Source organism: Neoarius graeffei, chromosome 5, assembly GCF_027579695.1.
Source record: "Neoarius graeffei isolate fNeoGra1 chromosome 5, fNeoGra1.pri, whole genome shotgun sequence".
Classification (NCBI taxonomy): Eukaryota; Metazoa; Chordata; class Actinopteri; order Siluriformes; family Ariidae; genus Neoarius; species Neoarius graeffei.
The window spans coordinates 40,240,248-40,260,998 of record NC_083573.1 but is presented as its reverse complement, the minus strand read 5'-3'; the positions used below and the strand labels follow the sequence as shown (position 1 = coordinate 40,260,998).

Genomic DNA, 20,751 nt, shown 5'->3' with positions numbered 1-20,751 from the left:
TGGTTGCCCACTGCTCTAGGTATGTATGCTCATTGCCCACGTGTGTGTTCACTGCTTCAGATGGGTTAAATGCAGAGAGGAAATTTCACAAGTGTGTGATGAATAAAGTTGTGCTTTCTTTCTGGTAACCGCGAGAGTTTGACTCCCCACTCACATCCGTACTGCAGCGTGCCTTGCCAGATGGCAGTAGGTACCATTTTTATGATGGTCTTATGGACCTGACCCGACTGGGAGTAGAACTTGCGATCTCCCGATCAAAAGGCAGACACGCTAACCACTAGGCCAACTCGCGGTGTGTATATTGATGCAGAAATGGACACAGAAACAGCCTACACTTTTTATCCTATACATATGCAAATTGAAAAATGCCCCCAACCATCTCTTATACCAGGATCAGAATACACCAATTCAGCCCGATTTTGACATGATTTTGTCATGGTTGACAAATTTCCACCATCAGGCCTAAATATGAACATCGGGAACAGGCCTTGTCGTGTGATATAATCTCAGGCTGGGACCCCATGACACCCCAACGAAAAGTCTAGCGTGTCATAATTTTTTTGCATTTTCTCACCTAGTTTGTCAACTCTGACGATAGCCACGATTGACAATTTCTTGATCCTCCTGGCTGATGATACGCTGGGAGCATGATTAGCTCTTATATTTTACAACATACAGTGCTGTGCAAAAGTTTTAGGCACTTTACTTTTTTCATACAAACTTTGTAATAGATTTCTATTTTATGACTTCGACATTATCGAGTCAGTACAAAAACATTTTAGAGTTCCAAATGTTCGTTTTTCGGCACAAAATTAAATGTTACAAAAAAATATTGTTTTTTTCTGAGCAGCATATTACATAAGAGAGCACTTTTCAGATTAAAACAGAAAACATAATGAAGGCTGCTGGGTTTTGGTGCAAAATGAAGAAGCAAGTGCGACAGTCAAAGTGTGCAGATGAACTGTGGCTGGTTCTGTAAGATGCTCAGTAAAACCTACAGCTCATTTCCTTATCAAACTGCACTCATTGTACCTGAGACTACTATTTTTTTAAAGCAAAGGGTCGTCTCACACCAAATATCGACTTTGTTTCATTTATTATGGCTTACTGCTGTTTATAGTATTTTTTTAACGTTGAAACATTTAATTTCATTATTTTTAAACCATTTATGGTCGACAGCATTTCTTTACATGTACCTAAGACTTTTGCACTGCACTTTAATAACCCTGTTCTGTCACTTGTTCAATACGAACTCGGATTTTCCAATTAGATTTACAGCCCATTATTTTTCTTAACATAATGGATATAACACATTATGATAATATTTTCATACATTGACCATTTGATGCATTTTGAATACATTTAATCATGGAATCATACAGTAAATAAGGGTGGCACAGTGGTACATATGGTGGTGTAGTGGTTAGCGCTGTCGCCTCACAGCAAGAAGGTTCTGGGTTCGAGCCCAGTGGCTGGCGAGGGCCTTTCTGTGCGGAGTTTGCATGTTCTCCCCGTGTCCACATGGGTTTCCTCTGGGTGCTCCGGTTTCCCCCACAGTCCAAAGGCATGCAGGTTAGGCTAATCGGTGGCTCTAAATTGACCGTAGGTGTGAATGTGAGTGTGAATGGTTGTTTGTATCTATGTGTCAGCCTTGTGATGATTTGGCGACTTGTCCAGGGTGTACCCCCCGCCTCTCGCTCATAACCATCTGGGATAGGCTCCAGCTTATCCCTGCACAGGATAAGTGGTAATGGATGGGTGGATGGATGGATGGATGGACAGTGGTACATTTGGGTAGCATTGCCACCTCAGTGTTCAATCGTGATCTCAGGTGACTGTCTATATGGGGTTTTTCATGCTCTCGTCATGTTAGTTTGGGTTTCCCAGGATTCTCCAGTTTCCTCCAACCTTCCAAAATCAAATTATGTATTCCCCTTAGGTATGAATGAGTGCGCAAATGTACTTTATGCGTTTATGGTGCTTTGTGATGGACTAACTGTTCCTGAGATTGGCTTCGGATTCACCATGATCCTGACCAGGATAAAGTGCTTACTGAAAATGAACGAATAATGAATCAATAAACATAAATATAGAACCTTAAGCGTGAATATAAAGGCACCGACTTTCGTAAAACACAAATATCTTTTTCTTATCTAACAGTGAAATGTTTGAAGTATACAGTTTACTGGTTTCCCCTGTTCTAACAGACATTTTCATTTCTCAAAAGGCTTGTTAATTAGCTAATGAGGTGAACAGATCAATCATGGAGGGAGCATCACAAACAAAAGCACATGCCTCTGCAAACACCCTCAATTCATATCAAAGGTTTTAGTTGTTAGAGGTACCATACCATTCCGATATGCTATTCAGTATAGTAGTATGCACTTTCGAGTGATGTTATTGTTTTTATACAACCTTAAAAAATTGTACATTACCATTGCTGCCATGGGTCCTGTAACAAGCATGTCTCAGGATCATGACCGTGACTGGTCTGTTATGGTGCATTTGTTCCAGCATGTAGTACTAAAATATTGAAGACTGTTTATTTTTTATTTTTGGAAGGCTAGAGAAAGCCTTCCAAAAGGCACCATAGGAAACCCCTCATTGAGTAACTAAAATAAAGACCTGCCAGATCATTAGTCAGATGCAGGCCTAAGAGCATTTTAAATTGTTAATGTCGTATGAATAATTACAACATGCACTGATTCTTACAGTTTAAGTGACTGCATTTCAATTTATTACACTCTCAGTACGGTTTTAACGAGGGCCAATTAGGATTTAAGAGAGTTCATGAAGCAGTTATTATTCTGTTGAATTTGTTAATATCGTGCTACAGTTTTAGGTGCAGTTCACTCCTGTAGAGTTGTTTAATTTAATTTAAAAAAAAGTTATTTAATTGTGAAAAGGTGCAATGAAATACATGTGCAGTACAGCGAACAGTGCATCACAGATGTGACATGTATTGTTATGCAGCTTTATGAGGAAGACTACAAACAGTGCATAAGATTAGTAGTATCATGGAGAGAAAATATGAAATATGATGTCGTGTAGAACCGGTGCCAGGATTGGGTTTGTAACAATGCTTGCTTTCTTGCTCTGTCACATGAGACCGGACCCACCTTCCGTTATCTATTATGTGTTGCACAGTACTGTGATAACAAGCTGACAGAAAGCATCACATCAAGCCACACGAGTGTTTGTGTTGATGATGGTGGTACTGGAGCTCTGTGACATCATGGTTTTCGGGATATGAGCCTTGTAGGAGAGGAGTGAGGTTGCGAGGCAGGGCCACTCCTCCAAGCCAAAATCAATCTGACAGTTTATTATTATTATTATTATTATTATTATTATTATTATTAACTTGGACTTTATGTTGATAAGTGAATTTCTTAGAAACAAGCAATTAAAGGTAGACTGCCTTTCAGATTTTTCAACTTTAGGTCATAAAAATAATTTTCCCGACAGCCAATTATTTTTGTTTAATGGACCGAAAGCTACCGAATTCGAATCACAGACTTCCAACTTTATTATTTTTTTAAATAGAACAATTAATGAATTTACGGTCACGGGGCCCTAAATTCTCCGCTATTTTTTCCTGCTTCACCATGACGCAATACAAGATACTCCGTCATGCGTCACGTGGTGGGCTTTCCCCATTCGCGCAAGGCATTGTGGGATACAAATTTGAAACAGGAGAGAAAAATGGAGGACGTGAGTGTGCGGATGAAACGTGAAAGACCGACTGCAGTAACAGAAAGCGAGAAGAAAAGACGTTATGTTGCGAAGGAAAGGAAACGCAGGACCAAACTAATAAATATCGGCGGTCAGCGAGCACTTCGGTGTGATCAGGTGTTCGTTTAGCGACAGAATGATGTAGCTGTCAGTGCGTGGTCAAAGGTAAACCTGTAGATGGGAGTAATGCAACACTGTGGATGCCAGCTGCGTAAAATCTAAAAGATGAAGAAGACGAAGGTAAACCTGCGCATGCGCACACGGACTTCCTCTGTCTGCTTGACTGCGCAAAGCGAGCGATTTCATGCACATTATTTGCTAGGGAATCGCCTCAAATTAAATCACTTCCCAGCTGCAGAATGGCCTGGGTTTTTGAGATATTACAGAGATAAACATATATCACAATGACCAAATTTCATACGGAACTAAATTTCACTGATTTTATGAAATCAAAAGGCCGTCTACTTTTAAATTCTGATGGATATTGTGTTGCAAGTTAATCTCTGAAGTGGTGGATTGAGCTGTCTCTGAAGGCAGAGCTAGAATTGGTAGAATGACTGGCTACTTATGTGGTTTTTTTGGTGGCTGGTCAGACCAATGCAAGACAGACAGATACGCCTGCAGTTGTCACATTTCCATTGTGCCACCGTGGCTCCAATAGGTTGTGACTGGATGAGATTCTTTTGGCGCCGATGTTTATCCTTCTTCTGTTGGATGCGGTTTTCCTCGAAGGCAGACGCAGAGTTTACATCATGGAGTTCTGTTTCCAGCTGAAGCCTCCCATGTGTCTGGATTTATGGTGTAAGATTTCAAGCTTGCTTTTAAAACATCTTTATATCTTTTCCTTTGTCCGCCCCGTTTCTCTGGACCTTCTTCAATTCACCAAAAGGGAAACGTTTTGGGATTTGCGTTTCTTCCATGCGGACAGTGTGTTCCGCCCACCTGAGCTGAGATTGGATAATATGGTATTCTATGCCCTGTTATTTTACAATGCTCAAGTACTTCTGTGTCAGGAATTTTATCCTTCTCGTTGATCTTTGCTATCTTCCTGAGACATCTAAGATGGAATTGATCCAGTGCCTATCAGGCGTCCAGGACTCGCTGTCGTAGAGCAAGGTGGAGAGCACGACACGTCAATAAACGCGGACCTTAGTTGAGAGTCTGATGCCACAAATCGCTCCACAGCCGCTGTGTCGGTTTGCTGAAGGCAGCACTCACCTTACCCAATCTAGCTGAGATCTCGTCATCAATCATTGCATTCTGTGACAATATGCCACCGAAGTAGCAAAGCTTATCAACCACTTTCAGAGCTGTCCCCTCAATGGTCACTATCGGTGGGGTGTAGGTCAAGGCAGGCCTCGGCTACAGCACGACATCTGTCATTTTTAGACTAGTAGTTAAGCCAAAGTGCCTGGCAGCAGTTGCAAATCTGTTTGTGATACTCTGGATGTTGGCTTCTGTGTGGGCAACGAGCACACAATCATCAGTGAACAGTAGTAGAAGTAGATTACTCTGAAGTAGACTGCTGTTGATAAATGGAGTTAGATTTCTGTTTTACTGTCTATGTTTAAGTTTCCTCTCTAATTCCACCACTACACAGTCAGTCTGTGAACTCTATGAGTTAAGTGGTTACATAGTTTGATAATGCGCTTTGGTTGTTAATAAAGATTGATGGTCGCCTCACAGCAAGAAGGTTCTGGGTTTGAGCCCAGTGGCTGACAGGGGCCTTTCTGCATGGAGTTTGCATGTTGTCCCCGTGTCTGCATGGGTTTCCTCCGGGTGCTCCGGTTTCCTTCCACAGTTCCAAGACATGCAGATTGGGTAAAAATACCCAGCTGCTGGGGTTGCACAAGCCAGTGCATACTTAATGTCAGTCCCAAGCCTGGATAGATTGGGGAGGGTTGCGCCAGGAAGGACATCTGGTGTAAAAACCTATGCCAAATCCAATATGAAGAACAGAGCCACTGTGGTGACCCCTAACGGGAGCAGCCGAAAGAAGAAAGGTTAAATATTTGACCAGCTGACTTTTCTCTTGCCCGTTATTAGTTTTGGGATACTTAATTTTTCAAAAATGTTTTTTTTTTAAAACAAATGAATCAGGGCGGCACGGTGGTGTAGTGGTTAGTGCTGTCGCCTCACAGCAAGAAGGTCCGGGTTCGAGCCCCGTGGCCGGCGAGGGCCTTTCTGTGTGGAGTTTGCATGTTCTCCCCGTGTCTGCGTGGGTTTCCTCCGGGTGCTCCGGTTTCCCCCACAGTCCAAAGACATGCAGGTTAGGTTAACTGGTGACTCTAAATTGACCGTAGGTGTGAATGTGAGTGTGAATGGTTGTCTGTGTCTATGTGTCAGCCCTGTGATGACCTGGCGACTTGTCCAGGGTGTACCCCGCCTTTCGCCCGTAGTCAGCTGGGATAGGCTCCAGCTTGCCTGCGACCCTGTAGAACAGGATAAAGCGGCTAGAGATAATGAGATGAGGATAAAATGAATGTTTCAAAGGGTTCTAACAGGATTCCTGTTTTGAAAGGGAACCCTCTGTTGGTAGGGTTGTATATAGAAGAAGAAGAAACCTTTATTTATCACATGCACAGTTCAAGCACAGTGAAATTCATCCTCTGCATTTAACCCATCTGAAGCAGTGAACACGCACACCCAGAGCAGTGGGCAGCCATACTACAGTGCCCAGGGAGCAGTCAGGGGTCAGGTACCTTGCTCAAGGGCACTTCAGCCCAAGGCCACCCCACGTTAACCTAACTGCATGTCTTTGGACTGTGGGGGAAACTGGAGCACCCGGAGGAAACCCACGCAGACATGGGGAGAACATGCAAACTCCACACAGAAAGGCCCTCGCTGGCCACGGGGCTCGAACCCGGACCTTCTTGTTGTGAGGCGACAGTGTTCACCACTACACCACCGTGCCGCCACACCACCATGCCTCTAAGGGTTCCTCTTGCAGGGTTGTGGAGCTGTCAGTCCTTTTGACCAGGGTAATGGTTAAAGCTAGACGGCCTTTCGATTTCATAAAATCAGTGAAATTTAGTTCCCTCTGAAATTTGGTCACTGTGATATATGTTTATTTCTATAATATCTAAAAAAAAAAAAAAAACCCAGGCCATTCTGTGGCTGGGAAGTTATTTAATTTGAGGGGATTCCCTAGCAAATAATGCTTTGCGCCATCAAGCAGACAGAGGAAGTCCGTGTGTGCATGCGCAGGTTTACCTTCTTCTTCTTTTCGGTTTTACGGCAGCTGGCATCCAGTTTTGCATTGCTGCCATCTACAGGTTTACCTTTGACCGTGCACTGACAGCTACATCATTCTGTCGCTAAACGAACACCTGATCACACCGAGGTGCTCGCTGACCGCCGATATTTATTAGTTTGGTCCTGCGTTTCCTTTCCTTCGCAACGTAACGTCTTTTTTCTCACTTTCCGTTACTGTAGTCGGTCTTTCACATTTCATTCTCACACTCACGTCTTCCATTTTTCTCTCCTGTTTCAAATTTGTATCCCACAATGCCTTGCACGAACGGGGAAAGCCCACCACGTGACGCATGACATAGTATCTTGTATTGTGTCATGGTGAAGCAGGAAAAAATAGCAGAGAATTTAGGGCCACGAGACCCTAGATTCATTAATTGTTCTATTTAAAAAAATAATAAAATTGGAAGTCTGTGATTCAAATTCAGGACACTAAACAAGAATACTTAGGTGTCAGGGAAAATTATTTTTATGACCTAAACTTGAAAAATCTGAAAGGTAGTCTACCTTTAACGTACAGCGACTGGGACAGCTATTCCATTAGAAACAGCACTGCCTCCATCCTCTCCAAACATCCTCTGCACAGGGTTGTAGTGCACATGAAGTGGCTGGAAGAGTACTTCAATTTTATTGTGAAAAGGCAGGGTGTAGCTGAGCTGTTGATGGATAGTGTGACTCTCATTCTTTGACCCTGTATAGCAGGTTGTAAGCATCGCCAGAAGGTTTAGCCGGAGAGATGAAATATTGATTTGCTGTGGCTGTTCTTCTTCGGGGAAGTTTTGGGCAACACGGAACAGTTTGTACTTTACCAAGATTTCAGTTTCGTAATGATTAGTCGTACCTGCAGTTCGTGCTGTAATCACGATAATGATTATCGTTCTTGCCTTACTCACCTTGACGTACCTTAATACTTCATGAAATTTTAATGTGTATAAGGGATTATTAGCAGATACATATACTGTACATCACACAGATAACAGTGCGACTTCTCAAAATATGTATAAAGAAGATAAAATTCCAGCAGGGCATAGAAAGGAAATTTTCACATTTTATGAACTACAGTACGACTGCGATGCACCACTTATTACTGAAATACATTTTCGGCGCATTTCTCTGTAACTGGAGAGTTGAATTGTGTGCAACATGGAGAATCTAACTGATGTTAATAAAATTATGTGTTTTGGGTGGTTTTCATCTTGACCATTTGAGGTTCAGGCTAAACTGATTTAGAATAGCTTGTACATGACCTGTATGTCCAGACCAAAATATATCCGTTAAAAACTCTGTGTCGGGCGGCACGGTGGTGTAGTGGTTAGCGGTGTCGCCTCACAGCAAGAAGATCCGGGTTTGAGCCCCGTGGCCAGCGAGGGCCTTTCTGTGTGGAGTTTGCATGTTCTCCGCGTGGGTTTCCTCCAGGTGCTCCGGTTTCCCCCAAAGACATGCAGGTTAGGTTAACTGGTGACTCTAAATTGACCGTAGGTGTGAATGGTTGTCTATGGCAACGAGATTTTATTTTAAAAAAATATCGCGTCCACATGGGCAATGGATCAGTAAAATATCAGGTACATATGGCAGCGCTTGCTGAAAACGATGCAATACACATGCTACACCTCTACGTGCGCTGTAAGACGGTCCCATCGGAGACACCAGAACAATAAAAGAAGTAGGACGCATGCGCATAAACCCCTTCTTCTACCCGGTGTGAAGCACTCACAGGAACAAGCACACAACAACAAGAAGAAGATGGCTGCGACTACGCGAGGAAATCGTGCCTTCTGTGTGTACAAATTAGTTTTATTAGTGTGCATAGTTTTATATAACTTAATTTTCTTACTGTGTGTGAACATTTTGAAAAGCATTTTTATATAATTTATATAACTTTTTATATTGTGTGTGAACATTTTGAAAAGCAGTCTTATCCAATAAAAAAAAAGAAATTCAAGAAATGGTTCAGTTACTTGTTTATTTAAAAGAAAAGCTGTATACAAAAGTGAATGCAATGCAGTGGTTCATACAAAACAGCGAGAGTGCTGCTTGTTCTAGTCATGTGGTTGTGACGTCATCGTAAACAAATCCGTTCTACTCATCCAGGCGACTTCGCAACGGCGCCGTTGCCAGATTTTTCCACTCTGGAACCCGTTCTCAAAAAATATCGTTTTGGGGCACCCAAAACGCCGGTGCCGTGTGGACGCCAGGCCGAAACGATAAACAATTTTATCAGATTCACCTGAATCCGTTGCCGTGTGGACAGCCTCTATGTGTCAGCCCTGTGATGACCTGGCGACTTGTCCAGGGTGTACCCCGCCTCTCGCCCGTAGTCAGCTGGGATAGGCTCCAGCTTGCCTGCGACCCTGTAGAACAGGATAAAGCAGCTAGAGATAATGAGATGAGATGAAAAACTCTGTGTTTTAGTCGATGAAATATAACATATAATAGACTCTTTGATCTCTTAATCCATTCTGTCCCACCCAGTCCCATGGGTGCTGTCATTTTAATAAAAATCTGGTGTGTGTGTGTGTGTGTGTGTGTGTACTTTCCCATTTTCCCTCTTCTGGTGTCTGCCTGCCCCTCATTTTTCCTTAAAGGGGAACTGAAGGCAATTTTTTTATTATCAAAATTCTATTTATCTCATTTTATTAAATATAAGAATGCATTTTTGAGAGCTATTTTGTCACTGCTGTAGCAAGTTATGAGTGTTTGAAATATGCTCTGTAATATATCAGTCCATATGTCAAAGCAATGGCTGTAAACGAGATTCGCTGAGACCTGTGCGAGACATCGTAGGACAGAAGTAAAACGTACAGCGTTAATCAAAGTGACCAACATCTGCAAACGTTGTCAAAAGACGTGTGTGCCAACATCGTAGGACGGAAGTAAAATGTACAGCGGAACGGACGGTGGACGGATAAACGGGCTGGGCGGAATCCAGCAAAGTCCCACAGTTCACGAAAAAAAAAGACAAAGTCCCACATTTCAGAAAAAAAATGACAAAGTCCCACAGTTCAGTCCAACATCGTAGGACGGAAGCAAAACGTACAGCGGAAATCAAAGTGACCAACACCTGCCAACATTGTCAAAAGACGCACGTGCCCTCTTTCGAATGCTGATGTAATCAAGCCGGAAGTTTTCCCTGTGTCCGAAATCGCTCCCTACTCACTATATAGGGCACTATATAGTGCAGACGCCATTTTGTAGCGCTGTCCAAAACCTTACTGAGGATTATGTGGGAAATGCGCTCAGTATAATATGTATTTATCACAAAAATACACACGTGTTTATTATTTTGAAAACCCACCAGCCGCCTGATCTGGCACGTTTTAATTGTGCGACAGTAATGACGTAAATACCAGCGCGACGGACTAGTCCTTATCCTGTCGTCTTTCCAAGTCTTCTTAGTTCGTTCGAAGTCGTATGGAATAATCTCCATGTCATGTACGCGAGGGAGGCGGATGTACTGTATGTGCAGAAGGATACAGTTTAATAAAGTGCAGAATATATATACACAGGCAACCAATCCAAAACGGCAGACGAGATCAAAAACGAGAATACAGGCAAAAGGGTCGGTCGAGGCGCAAACAGGACATCAAAGGCTAAGCGAGGACAAGAACGAGAAACAGGAAATCAAGACAACGGGTAGAAAGGCTCGGTAATGCGTGTCGTAATACTTCGCGATGCAAATGCATCAGCACAGTCCTTAAATAGGCAAACACATAGTTCCTTAATTCAGCTCAGGTGCGCCTTGTTCACGGCGTGGGCGCTGGAGTCCACTCGGCACGCGTGCAGCCTGAGATGCACCTTCAGGTGCACACAGGACTGACACTCCATCACTGATAAAGCTGGCAAATCTCAAAATTAATCTAAATTGGAATGATCTGGCCACTGTGTAAACAGTTTTCAAAATGGCGGCGCTGACACTTCATGTTTGAAGTCTCACACAAGTCTCGTGAAGATCGCGTGGATAAGCGACGCCTGCCGTGAACCATACGAACTACATTCAACATGGCTAAAAACTGAAAAGGTTGATAAGTGTAATATAGTATGCCAATACAAGTCACGATATAAGGTTAATAAAACCGAAAACGTAATTGAATAACACGTTAATGAAGAAATAAAGCAAGTTTAAAAATGACTTCAGTTCTCCTTTAATGGCGCACTGCTACCATTTTTTATTTGTTCTTTTTGATTGAATTAACCCTTTGGTGACTGACCCCTTGAAAATCGTTCCTCCAGGAACGATGACGTTTCAGTTGTCAAGACAATGGAAAAACTAAAATACAAGAGCATTTTGTTTTGTGCACAAGAGCATTGTGACGTATCTTTCTGTTTTGTATTTTAGTTTTTCCGTTGTCTTGACAGCTGAAACGTCATCGTTCCTGGAGGAACGATTTTCAAGGGGTCAGTCACCAAAGGGTTTTAATTGTCATGCCATTTCTTCTGGTAAAATAGCGAACAGATAGGGTCGAGTCACATAGATACCTTGGGACAACAGTTGATCACAGACTTACCGTTCAACCAAACACTGAAAACATCTTCTCTAAGTGTCAGCAGTACCACTTTTTCTTGAGGAAACTCCGCAGATTTCAGGTTCACCAATCAGCCCTGATGGCTTTTTACAAATGTTTTATTGAATCTGTAATTAATTTCAATATTACAGCCTGGTTTGGGTCACTATCTAACATTCATCACAACCCACTAAACAAAATCATAACACTGAGCAGTAAAATAATTGGATTGGAGCAGGAACCACTTATCAGCATGTACAATAGAAGGACGAAATGAAAAGGAACACAAATAGCCTTGGACATCACACACACACACACACACACACACACATGCACAGTCAATACTGTCTTTTACCTTCAGGCCAGAGATACAGATCACTCACCTTCAGGACTCAGAGAGCCATGTCAAGTCTTGTGCCTCCATCCGTTAGACTTATAAATGGTTGAACACTTTTTATCCCCCCGGCATATAATGCGGGGGGATATAGCTATCGCTCTGTCTGTCCGTCTGTAAACGTTTTAGTTTCCGGATCATATACCTCAAAAGCTATGAGGAATTTTTTTTTCCATGAAACCTTACAGTGATGTTAAGTGACTCGAGGAGTTGTGCCTTTTGACATTTTGGGATTTCTGTGATTTTAATTTTTTCCCATATTTCCATGGCAACCAATTCAACTAAGGAAAATTTGGAGTGGGGTTTCATGTGAGTGCCGGGGGGAAATGTCATCTCCTGATGACTCTTGGTTTTTTTAGAAAAAACAAACAAACAATATCTTTAATATTCCTTTGGTTGCTTTTTTATTATTATGTGTGCTTTGTGTAAGCTTTATTTTCCACTATTAATTGTTCCATGGGGTATGTTGTATGTGTGTGTGTGTGTGTGTGTGTGTGTGTGTGTGTGTGTGTGAGAATTGATTATGCACCAATGCTTTTCACATAGGAAGTTCTGAACGGAAAAATAAAGTTCTTTGAACGGAATTCAGTTGAATTGAAAAGGGAAAACTTATGTACATTTAAAAACATAAAAACCAATATATATATATATATATATATAGAGAGAGAGAGAGAGAGAGGCAGCACGGTGGTGTAGTGGTTAGCACTGTCACCTCACAGCAAGAAGGTCCGGGTTCGAGCCCCGTGGCCGGCGAGGGCCTTTCTGTGTGGAGTTTGCATGTTCTCCCCGTGTCCGCGTGGGTTTCCTCCGGGTGCTCCGGTTTCCCCCACAGTCCAAAGACATGCAGGTTAGGTTAACTGGTGACTCTAAATTGACCGTAGGTGTGAATGTGAGTGTGAATGGTTGTCTGTGTCTATGTGTCAGCCCTGTGATGACCTGGCGACTTGTCCAGGGTGTACCCCGCCTTTCGCCCGTAGTCAGCTGGGATAGGCTCCAGCTTGCCTGCGACCCTGTAGAACAGGATAAAGCGGCTACAGATAATGAGATGAGATGATATATATATATATACACTGCATATCAATAATACAATACCTGCTTGTTTAATCTGAAGTTTCATCTCTCTCTGTCCTCTCTCTCTGTCTGTCTGTTTCTCTCTCTGTCTCTCTGTTCTCTCTCTCTGTTCTCTCTCTCTCTCTCTCTCTCTCTCTCTCAAGGCAAAGGTGGTCATCAGGACTAATGGCTGCCCTCGAGACTGTTCCCAGTTACAGCCCCTCGATATGGGTGCAGATGTGCCACGCGATCCCTCGCTTCGATCTGACCATGCAGATGCAAGACAACATATTTACACCAGAAAGCTGGGAATACCAACAGGTTCCCTTTCCCTCCTTATAGAAAGCTGTATTACTCTTCCCCTCCCTTTTTTCAGTTTCCTTCTCAATATCAGATGCAATTTTCACACCTGACAGCTGGTACCAGTGGGTAGACTCATCGTGTGGAGACACATGCATGCTATTTCTGTCTTTTGTCTATTTTTTCTTCCTCAGTAGTTCACTCTTTTCCTCTCTCATTTTGTCTAGATATGCGCATGAGACCAAAATTATAGCGCAATTCCCTACAGAACTTTAGTAGGAAAGAATAATAACCTGGAGATTATTATAATCTCCCGATTACATCCTTTAACTTCAGACAATTAAACACTAATGCTTTGTAGCTTTGGGATCGGAGGAGCAGCATGGTATAGATAACTACCCTCGTGCTATAAACACATAGTACAGGGCAAAAGTTTGTACACCTTCTAGTTCGTTGTTTTTTCTTTATTTTTATTAATTAAGACGCTTCATGTCTTAAAGTAATGATGGATGTCGTTTCTCTTTACTTAGTTGAGCGGTTCTTGACATAATATGGATTACTACAGTTGTGGAACAGGGTTATTTACTGTATTTTTATTATTTACTGTTTGATCTCAAACGCATTAAGGAGGTAAGAAATTGCACTAATTAAGTTTTGACGAGGCACCTGTTAATTGAAAAGCGTTCCAGGTGACGACCTCATGAAGCTGGTTAAGATAATTCCAGGAGTGTGCAAAGTGTTATCAAGGTAAATGCTGGCTACTTTAAAGAATCTAAAATATGAAATATACAGTGCTGTGCAAAAGTCTTGGCACATGTAAAGAAATCCTGTAGACCAAAAATGGCTTAAAAAATCATGAAATGAAATGTTTCAACATTAAAAAAACACTATAAACAGCAGTAAGTCATAATAAATGAAACAAAGTCAATATTTGATGTGAGACAACGCTTTGCGGCGGCATGGTGGTGTAGTGGTTAGCACTGTCGCCTCACAGCAAGAAGGTCCGGGTTCGAGCCCCGTGGCCGGCGAGGGCCTTTCTGTGCGGAGTTTGCATGTTCTCCCCGTGTCCGCGTGGGTTTCCTCCGGGTGCTCCGGTTTCCCCCACAGTCCAAAGACATGCAGGTTAGGTTAACTGGTGACTCTAAATTGACCGTAGGTGTGAATGTGAGTGTGAATGGTTGTCTGTGTCTATGTGTCAGCCCTGTGATGACCTGGCGACTTGTCCAGGGTGTACCCCGCCTTTCGCCCGTAGTCAGCTGGGATAGGCTCCAGCTTGCCTGCGACCCTGTAGGACAGGATAAAGCGGCTACAGATAATGAGATGAGATTAGATTGTGAAATGATATAAAAATTTTTGAAACACCCTGTGTTATGACAGTCTGCATCGAAAGAGGATTTCTTTATTTGCATTAATAATGAACTCACACAGTACACGGATCCAAAAACAGGGATAATTTGATTAATTCCCAGCTTGTATTTTTAACAATACCCAGTGCTGGATTTGGCTTGTATTTGCGTCGTGAAATAAATTAAACGGATAATATTGGTTTAACCTAGAATTTAAAACACTGTATAAAATATAGATTATTGCTCACGCTGCATGTAGTCTCAGTCATTTCTTACTGTACTCATGATGTCCTGTATCTTCTGTTTACACTGATGTCACATTTATTAGACATACACGCCCAGATTGAATTAGTGTCGAATGGTAATGGTATATCTCTTTGTCTAAGCGAAGGTTTTCACTGTATTATTTTTTGGTCCAGTTTTGCTGCTGCAGAGAAAAATCAGACATTGTAAAAATGTATTTATTTATAACAATATTTATGCACGAGGCTCTCATCACCATGGTGTTTTTCAGAGAGGTCCTGCACATATATAATCATATCCATCTCATAAAAAATAATATGAAGGAAAATTATACACATAAAAACTAAGAGCGAAATATTTCCAAAATAATATAAAATATATGTAATTCTGGGCGGCACGGTGGTGTAGTGGTTAGCGCTGTCGCCTCACAGCAAGAAGGTCCGGGTTCGAGCCCCGTGGCCGGCAACGGCCTTTCTGTGTGGAGTTTGCATGTTCTCCCCGTGTCCGCGTGGGTTTCCTCCGGGTGCTCCGGTTTCCCCCACAGTCCAAAGACATGCAGGTTAGGTTAACTGGTGACTCTAAATTGACCGTAGGTGTGAATGTGAGTGTGAATGGTTGTCTGTGTCTATGTGTCAGCCCTGTGATGACCTGGCGACTTGTCCAGGGTGTACCCCGCCTTTCGCCCGTAGTCAGCTGGGATAGGCTCCAGCTTGCCTGCGACCCTGTAGAACAGGATAAAGCGGCTACAGATAATGAGATGAGATATGTAATTATTTAAATACATGAATAAAATTAAGTTCATCTTAGAAACGATTTGAAATCATTTAGGCTAGATGCCTGTCTTACAGTAATATCTAAATTATTCCAGTCAACGGCTGCATGAAATATAAAACACTGTTTGCCTCAGTTAGTATGCGCACATGGCAAGTGTAAATCCTGACAGCGGTGTGTATCAGAATTATCCATTATCCATAACCGATTATCCTGTGCAGGGTCACGAGCAAGCTGGAGCCAATCCCAGCTGACTATGGGCGAGAGGCGGGGTACACCCTGGACAAGTCGCCAGGTCATCACAGGGCTAGCCTATCCTGCATGTCTTTGGACTGTGGGGGAAACCGGAGCACCCGGAGGAAACCCACGCGGACACGGGGAGAACATGCAAACTCCACACAGAAAAGCCCTCGCCGGCCACGGGGCTCGAACCCGGACCTTCTTGCTGTGAGGCGACAGTGCTAACCACTACACCACCATGCCGCCCTGTATCATAATTATGTATACTATAATTCCTAGTAAAATTAAAATCAAAATCTATAATATTGTTAAGGCATTTACCGTATATCCAGCTATACAACAATGGTGGCGGCGGATAGCTAGAGGTTCCCATTTTAACTGATTAAGCGCTTGAGTGGCAGAAAAGTACTTAGGTTGGTCTAAAATAGATCTTCCATCATTACTTTGTAATATTTAAAGGTGTTGCATGAGTAATTTTTTTTTATTCTTAGGTTGTTGGTTGAGAAGGGCTGTCTTACTTAGAACACGTAATGCGCCATGCTTATTTGCAGAAAAATTCAATGCCATTACGAGCAAAAACAGTCAATGGCAAAGTCCTGGCAGTGTCAGAATGTAAAAATTTGATCGCTGTTCATTGCAAAGCCTTAAAGTGCCATTCCACCATTGGATGTATTCTTTGGCATAAAATACAATATATTTTATGACAACATGACTAGACAGAGAAATCTTTTAGCTTCAAAATGATATATCAAACATAATTTTTTGACAACGACAAGTATATTAATTTTGCGACCAAAGTCACCTACCCTTTTAATTTCCGCGCAGTAGTGAAACGTGATGTCATCGGCAGGTTCCCCTTCTTGTGTACCACGTGTCGGTCTAGTTTTAGACCAGGAAACCCCCAAAGTGAGAGAGTCATTTCTCCTCGTATATGGGGGCCAAAAAAATTGCGAAAAATTTTGAGTTAATCTTTCAGTTAGCTAGATTTATTGGTATTAGCTAGATTTATTGGTATTATTTTTATCGCGTTCTATCCGCCATTGCTGATAATATGTGCCACGTCACACGTCACGTGGTACACAAGAAGGGGAACCTGCCGATGACATCACACGCGGAAATTAAAAGGGTAGGTGACTTTGGTCGCAAAATTAATATACTTGTCGTTGTCAAAAAATTATGTTTGATATATCATTTTGAAGCTAAAAGATTTCTCTATCTAGTGATACCATTTATATATGTTGTCAAAATATATTGTATTTTATGCCAAAGAATACATCCAATGGTGGAATGGCACTTTAAGGCTTAAGTCAGACTGGACAAAACTGACCACTGCAGGTGTTCGTTCACCGCTAGTGCACAGCCTCAGAGATCGGCTGTGTTGCGATTTGATGCGCGATCTGGCACTGTGGGCGCCGAACTGGATTGAGATGCAGTGACGTTGAAGGCTGTGTCAAATTGCAGTGTGTTGTGTGATTCACAGCAATAGTCTAATTTTAGTTCATGAGAACAGAAGAGCTGCTTTTCATGGATCACACTTTGCGCTCAGGAGAAAGAATGACACAAGTGTCGAAACTGAATCACGGTGATCCTTTGACCTGACCATGAACGAGAGGTAGAGCTTATGAGGCATGCGTGAAAGCAAGGAGAGAGAAAGAAGAGGAGATGGAGGAGAGCGAGAACGATGATGGAAGAGAGAACATTTGTGAAAGAGGAAGAAAGCAAGAGGCATAGAACAACAGCGTGAAGCGATGAATGTATTTAAGTAGGTCAAGTATTATTAATAGAGATCCACTGGCATGGATGGGAAGAGAAAAGCAGGGAAAGCAAGCGTGAGGGAGAGTGCACGAGAGGGAGGTGAGATAGGGAGGGAGGGATGACTGTAGTAAGAGACAGGGGGGATGGGGGAATAGGAACCAAAGGAGAGGGTGAGAGATAGACAGAACGGCTAGATGGACACAGATAATAAACGCTGCAGATTTGTGACGTGTTTTGTCCCTATGCGTCCCTATGCACATGCGTTGACATGCCTAGAATGTACTGTAATTAAATCACTTCTGCCTCATTCGGTTTGCAGTAGCGCACAGGAGCCTCCATTCTCTCTCTCAGCCAACCAAATACAAGCGATAGCCTCCATTTTATGTTGAATTTTATGAGCTATCTGCTGCCTTTGTGTATCGTGTCCGATTCTTGTGTAACCTCGACATGAAAAAAGCAACACAACTCCCATCCATAGGCAGTGAAGATACAGAATACAGTTTGTGAATGTTTGTATAACTCGAAAAGCTTCTGTCTTTCATTCTCTTCCTTTCTTCTTTTGCCGTACACAGACTCTCCTGATTCTCTCCAGTCTTTCAGCCATCGCGCTCATCCTCTCGCTTCTTGTCATCCTCTCCTTCCTTATTCACTACTGCTGCTGTCACCGCGGTGATGCGGGCAGGGACGAGGAAGAGGAAGACGATGATGCCAGTGGTGGCCATGGATATGGTGGCAGGAAGGGGCGGCGCATCTGCTGTGTCACATGGGTGTCCGTGGCAGCTGTCACGCTGTGCTGGTAACGTATATTTAATCTTGCGACAACACAATTGTTCAATGCAATACTTACAGTACATCTGCTTTTTTTTTATCACAATAATATTTCAGTATTTATCCCCATGGATTATGATGGGGGCGGCACGGTGGTGTAGTGGTTAGCACTGTTGCCTCACAGCAAGAAGGTCCTGGGTTCGAGCCCAGCGGCCAACGAGGACCTTTCTGTGTGGAGTTTGCATGTTCTCCCCGTGTCCGTGTGGGTTTCCTCCGGGTGCTCCGGTTTCCCCCACAGTCAAAAGACATGCAGGTTAGGTTAACTGGTGACTCTAAATTGACCGTAGGTGTGAATGTGAGTGTGAATGGTTGTCTGTGTCTATGTGTCAGCCCTGTGATGACCTGGCGACTTGTCCAGGGTGTACTCCGCTTCTCGCCCGTAGTCAGCTGGGATAGGCTCCAGCTTACCCGTGACTAGTGAGGAGTTCCAGGTATTTATCCTCGAGTAGACCAAAAACAACCCTAAGGGCCTCTGCATGCTCTTGCGACAAGGCTTTCGCAGATAGCTTTTCGCAGACAGTTGTAATTTATCGTTGAGCGGGGAGTAATAGGCATGCGCGATGTTATTCACCGCCACAACGCAAGGGGGCGCGAAGTCGCGAAATCGCTAGGAGTAGTTGGTGGGTGTGGTTAGTGGAGTGTTTATCCTCCGGTTACTTATAATGACTAGAACTGGAGTCGTATAGATGTACGTACTTCCTCGATCAATCGCTCTTTGTGCTGCTCCATCTTCGCTCGTGTTTTTAAAAATGGTGGTAGTGAAAACAAACCAAACCGGGAAAGTAGGGAAGCGGAAGTGCGTGTACAGCGGATGTAGAGTGGACCAATCAGAGCCCTCTTGTCTGCGACGCTGTCTGCGAGGCTTCTGCGGTGGTCACAATTTTTGGGAGGTGCGCGCAGAGTGTCTGCGAAGGGGGGGGGCTACACAGACGCCATCTGCGACACCATCTGCGAGGACTGCGTTGTCAGCATAAATTGGCCTTAAGGGGAGTCGTTGAGGTCACATGGGTCGTTGACACTTTCAGCCATCCTGTAGGTGTTTGGGTCACTGGTGGCCAGGTGTGAACGGTGTTAGCAGCCTAGAGGGTCGTTAGGGTGATCTGTGGGTCGTTGACTCTCTCTGCCATCATGTGAGTCATTGAAGTCAGCTGAGTCTTGGTGTGGATGTGTATTCAGTTTTCTGGGAAGTGTGCCAAGGACTGCATTGTAGGTGGCTGATAAATGGTGTCTCTGTTCATTGATGGTCGTTCCAGGTTGACGAAGATGGCTTTTTTTACTCCTCTTTCAAACCACCGGTCTTCTCTGGCTAGAATGCATACATTGCGGTCCTGAAACAAGTGTCCTTTGTTACTGAGATGAAGACAGACTGCAGAGTCCTGGTCTGAGGAACTGGCTCTCCTGTGTTGAGCCATGCACTTGTGAAGTGGCTGCTTCGTTTCCCCAATGTACAGGTCTGCCCATTCCTCACTGCATTGAATTGCGTACACTACGTTGTCCTGTTTGTGTCTGGGTATCCTGTCCTTAGGGTGGACTAGTTTCTGCCTCGGAGTGTTACTGGGTCTGAAGTGTACAGAGATAACAACCCTCTAGCCTGCTAACACTGTTCACACCCGGCCCCCAGGAACCTACACCTACAGGATGACTTAACCCAACGACTCTCCTTAGGTTTGCTTTTGGTCCACTAGAGGATAAATACCTGGAACTCCCCACTAGTCAGACAGAACTGAAGAAGCTGAGAGGTGAAGCATCTTCAAGAATTTCAAGCAAGTCCAGTTGCCTTCTTTAGCAACCACGGTTTACTATGACCTGGATGACTGAGAACCTTCACAGACCTTAAAAATGCTATTTGTACAAAGGTGACATTTTGAGCACGAGTCGAAATACGGACACTCGGTGTCCTTTATAGATTTGTTGCTGAATTTGGTGATTATTGTCAGAATACAAATACTTCCTTTAGGTTTCTACTCATCTTCAACTCGTTCAGTATCATGCTAGCTGAATGGAATTTATCTGATAGACCACTCAACGCCAGCCAATATTATTTAAATATTTCACTCAGATCCGCGATGTATTTTGTATGAAAAATGCGAGTTTTTCAACATGAGAAGATAAACTTCATATCTTCAAGCTAAAGCTAACTTGTGATGTTCTTTTTATTATATCGACACATTCACAAACAAAAAGTACCCAAATTTATCAAAACAAGTCATCAATTTCCTCACGAGTGACATATAGAGGTTTATGTCATGGTTGCCGTTGTCCATGTCCCGGATGTAGTTTGTATGAGGAATATGAGAAGTGTATTTCCCAGTAAAACACTCATGTCCATGTAATATAT

General features: G+C 43.1%; 1 protein-coding gene across 3 annotated transcripts in view; it reads left to right on the top strand.

Moving 5' to 3' along the window:
• ttyh1 (tweety family member 1) overlaps positions 1 to 20,751 on the top strand; it is a 75,121-nt gene that overhangs the window by 2,128 nt on the left and 52,242 nt on the right. For all 3 annotated transcript variants that reach the window (XM_060920518.1, XM_060920519.1, XM_060920520.1), the window contains exons 2-3: positions 13,095 to 13,251; positions 18,158 to 18,381. In XM_060920518.1, coding sequence (XP_060776501.1) covers positions 13,117 to 13,251; positions 18,158 to 18,381 — 359 coding nt within the window. In that variant the 5' untranslated portion in view covers positions 13,095 to 13,116. The remainder of the gene's footprint in view (positions 1 to 13,094; positions 13,252 to 18,157; positions 18,382 to 20,751) is intronic.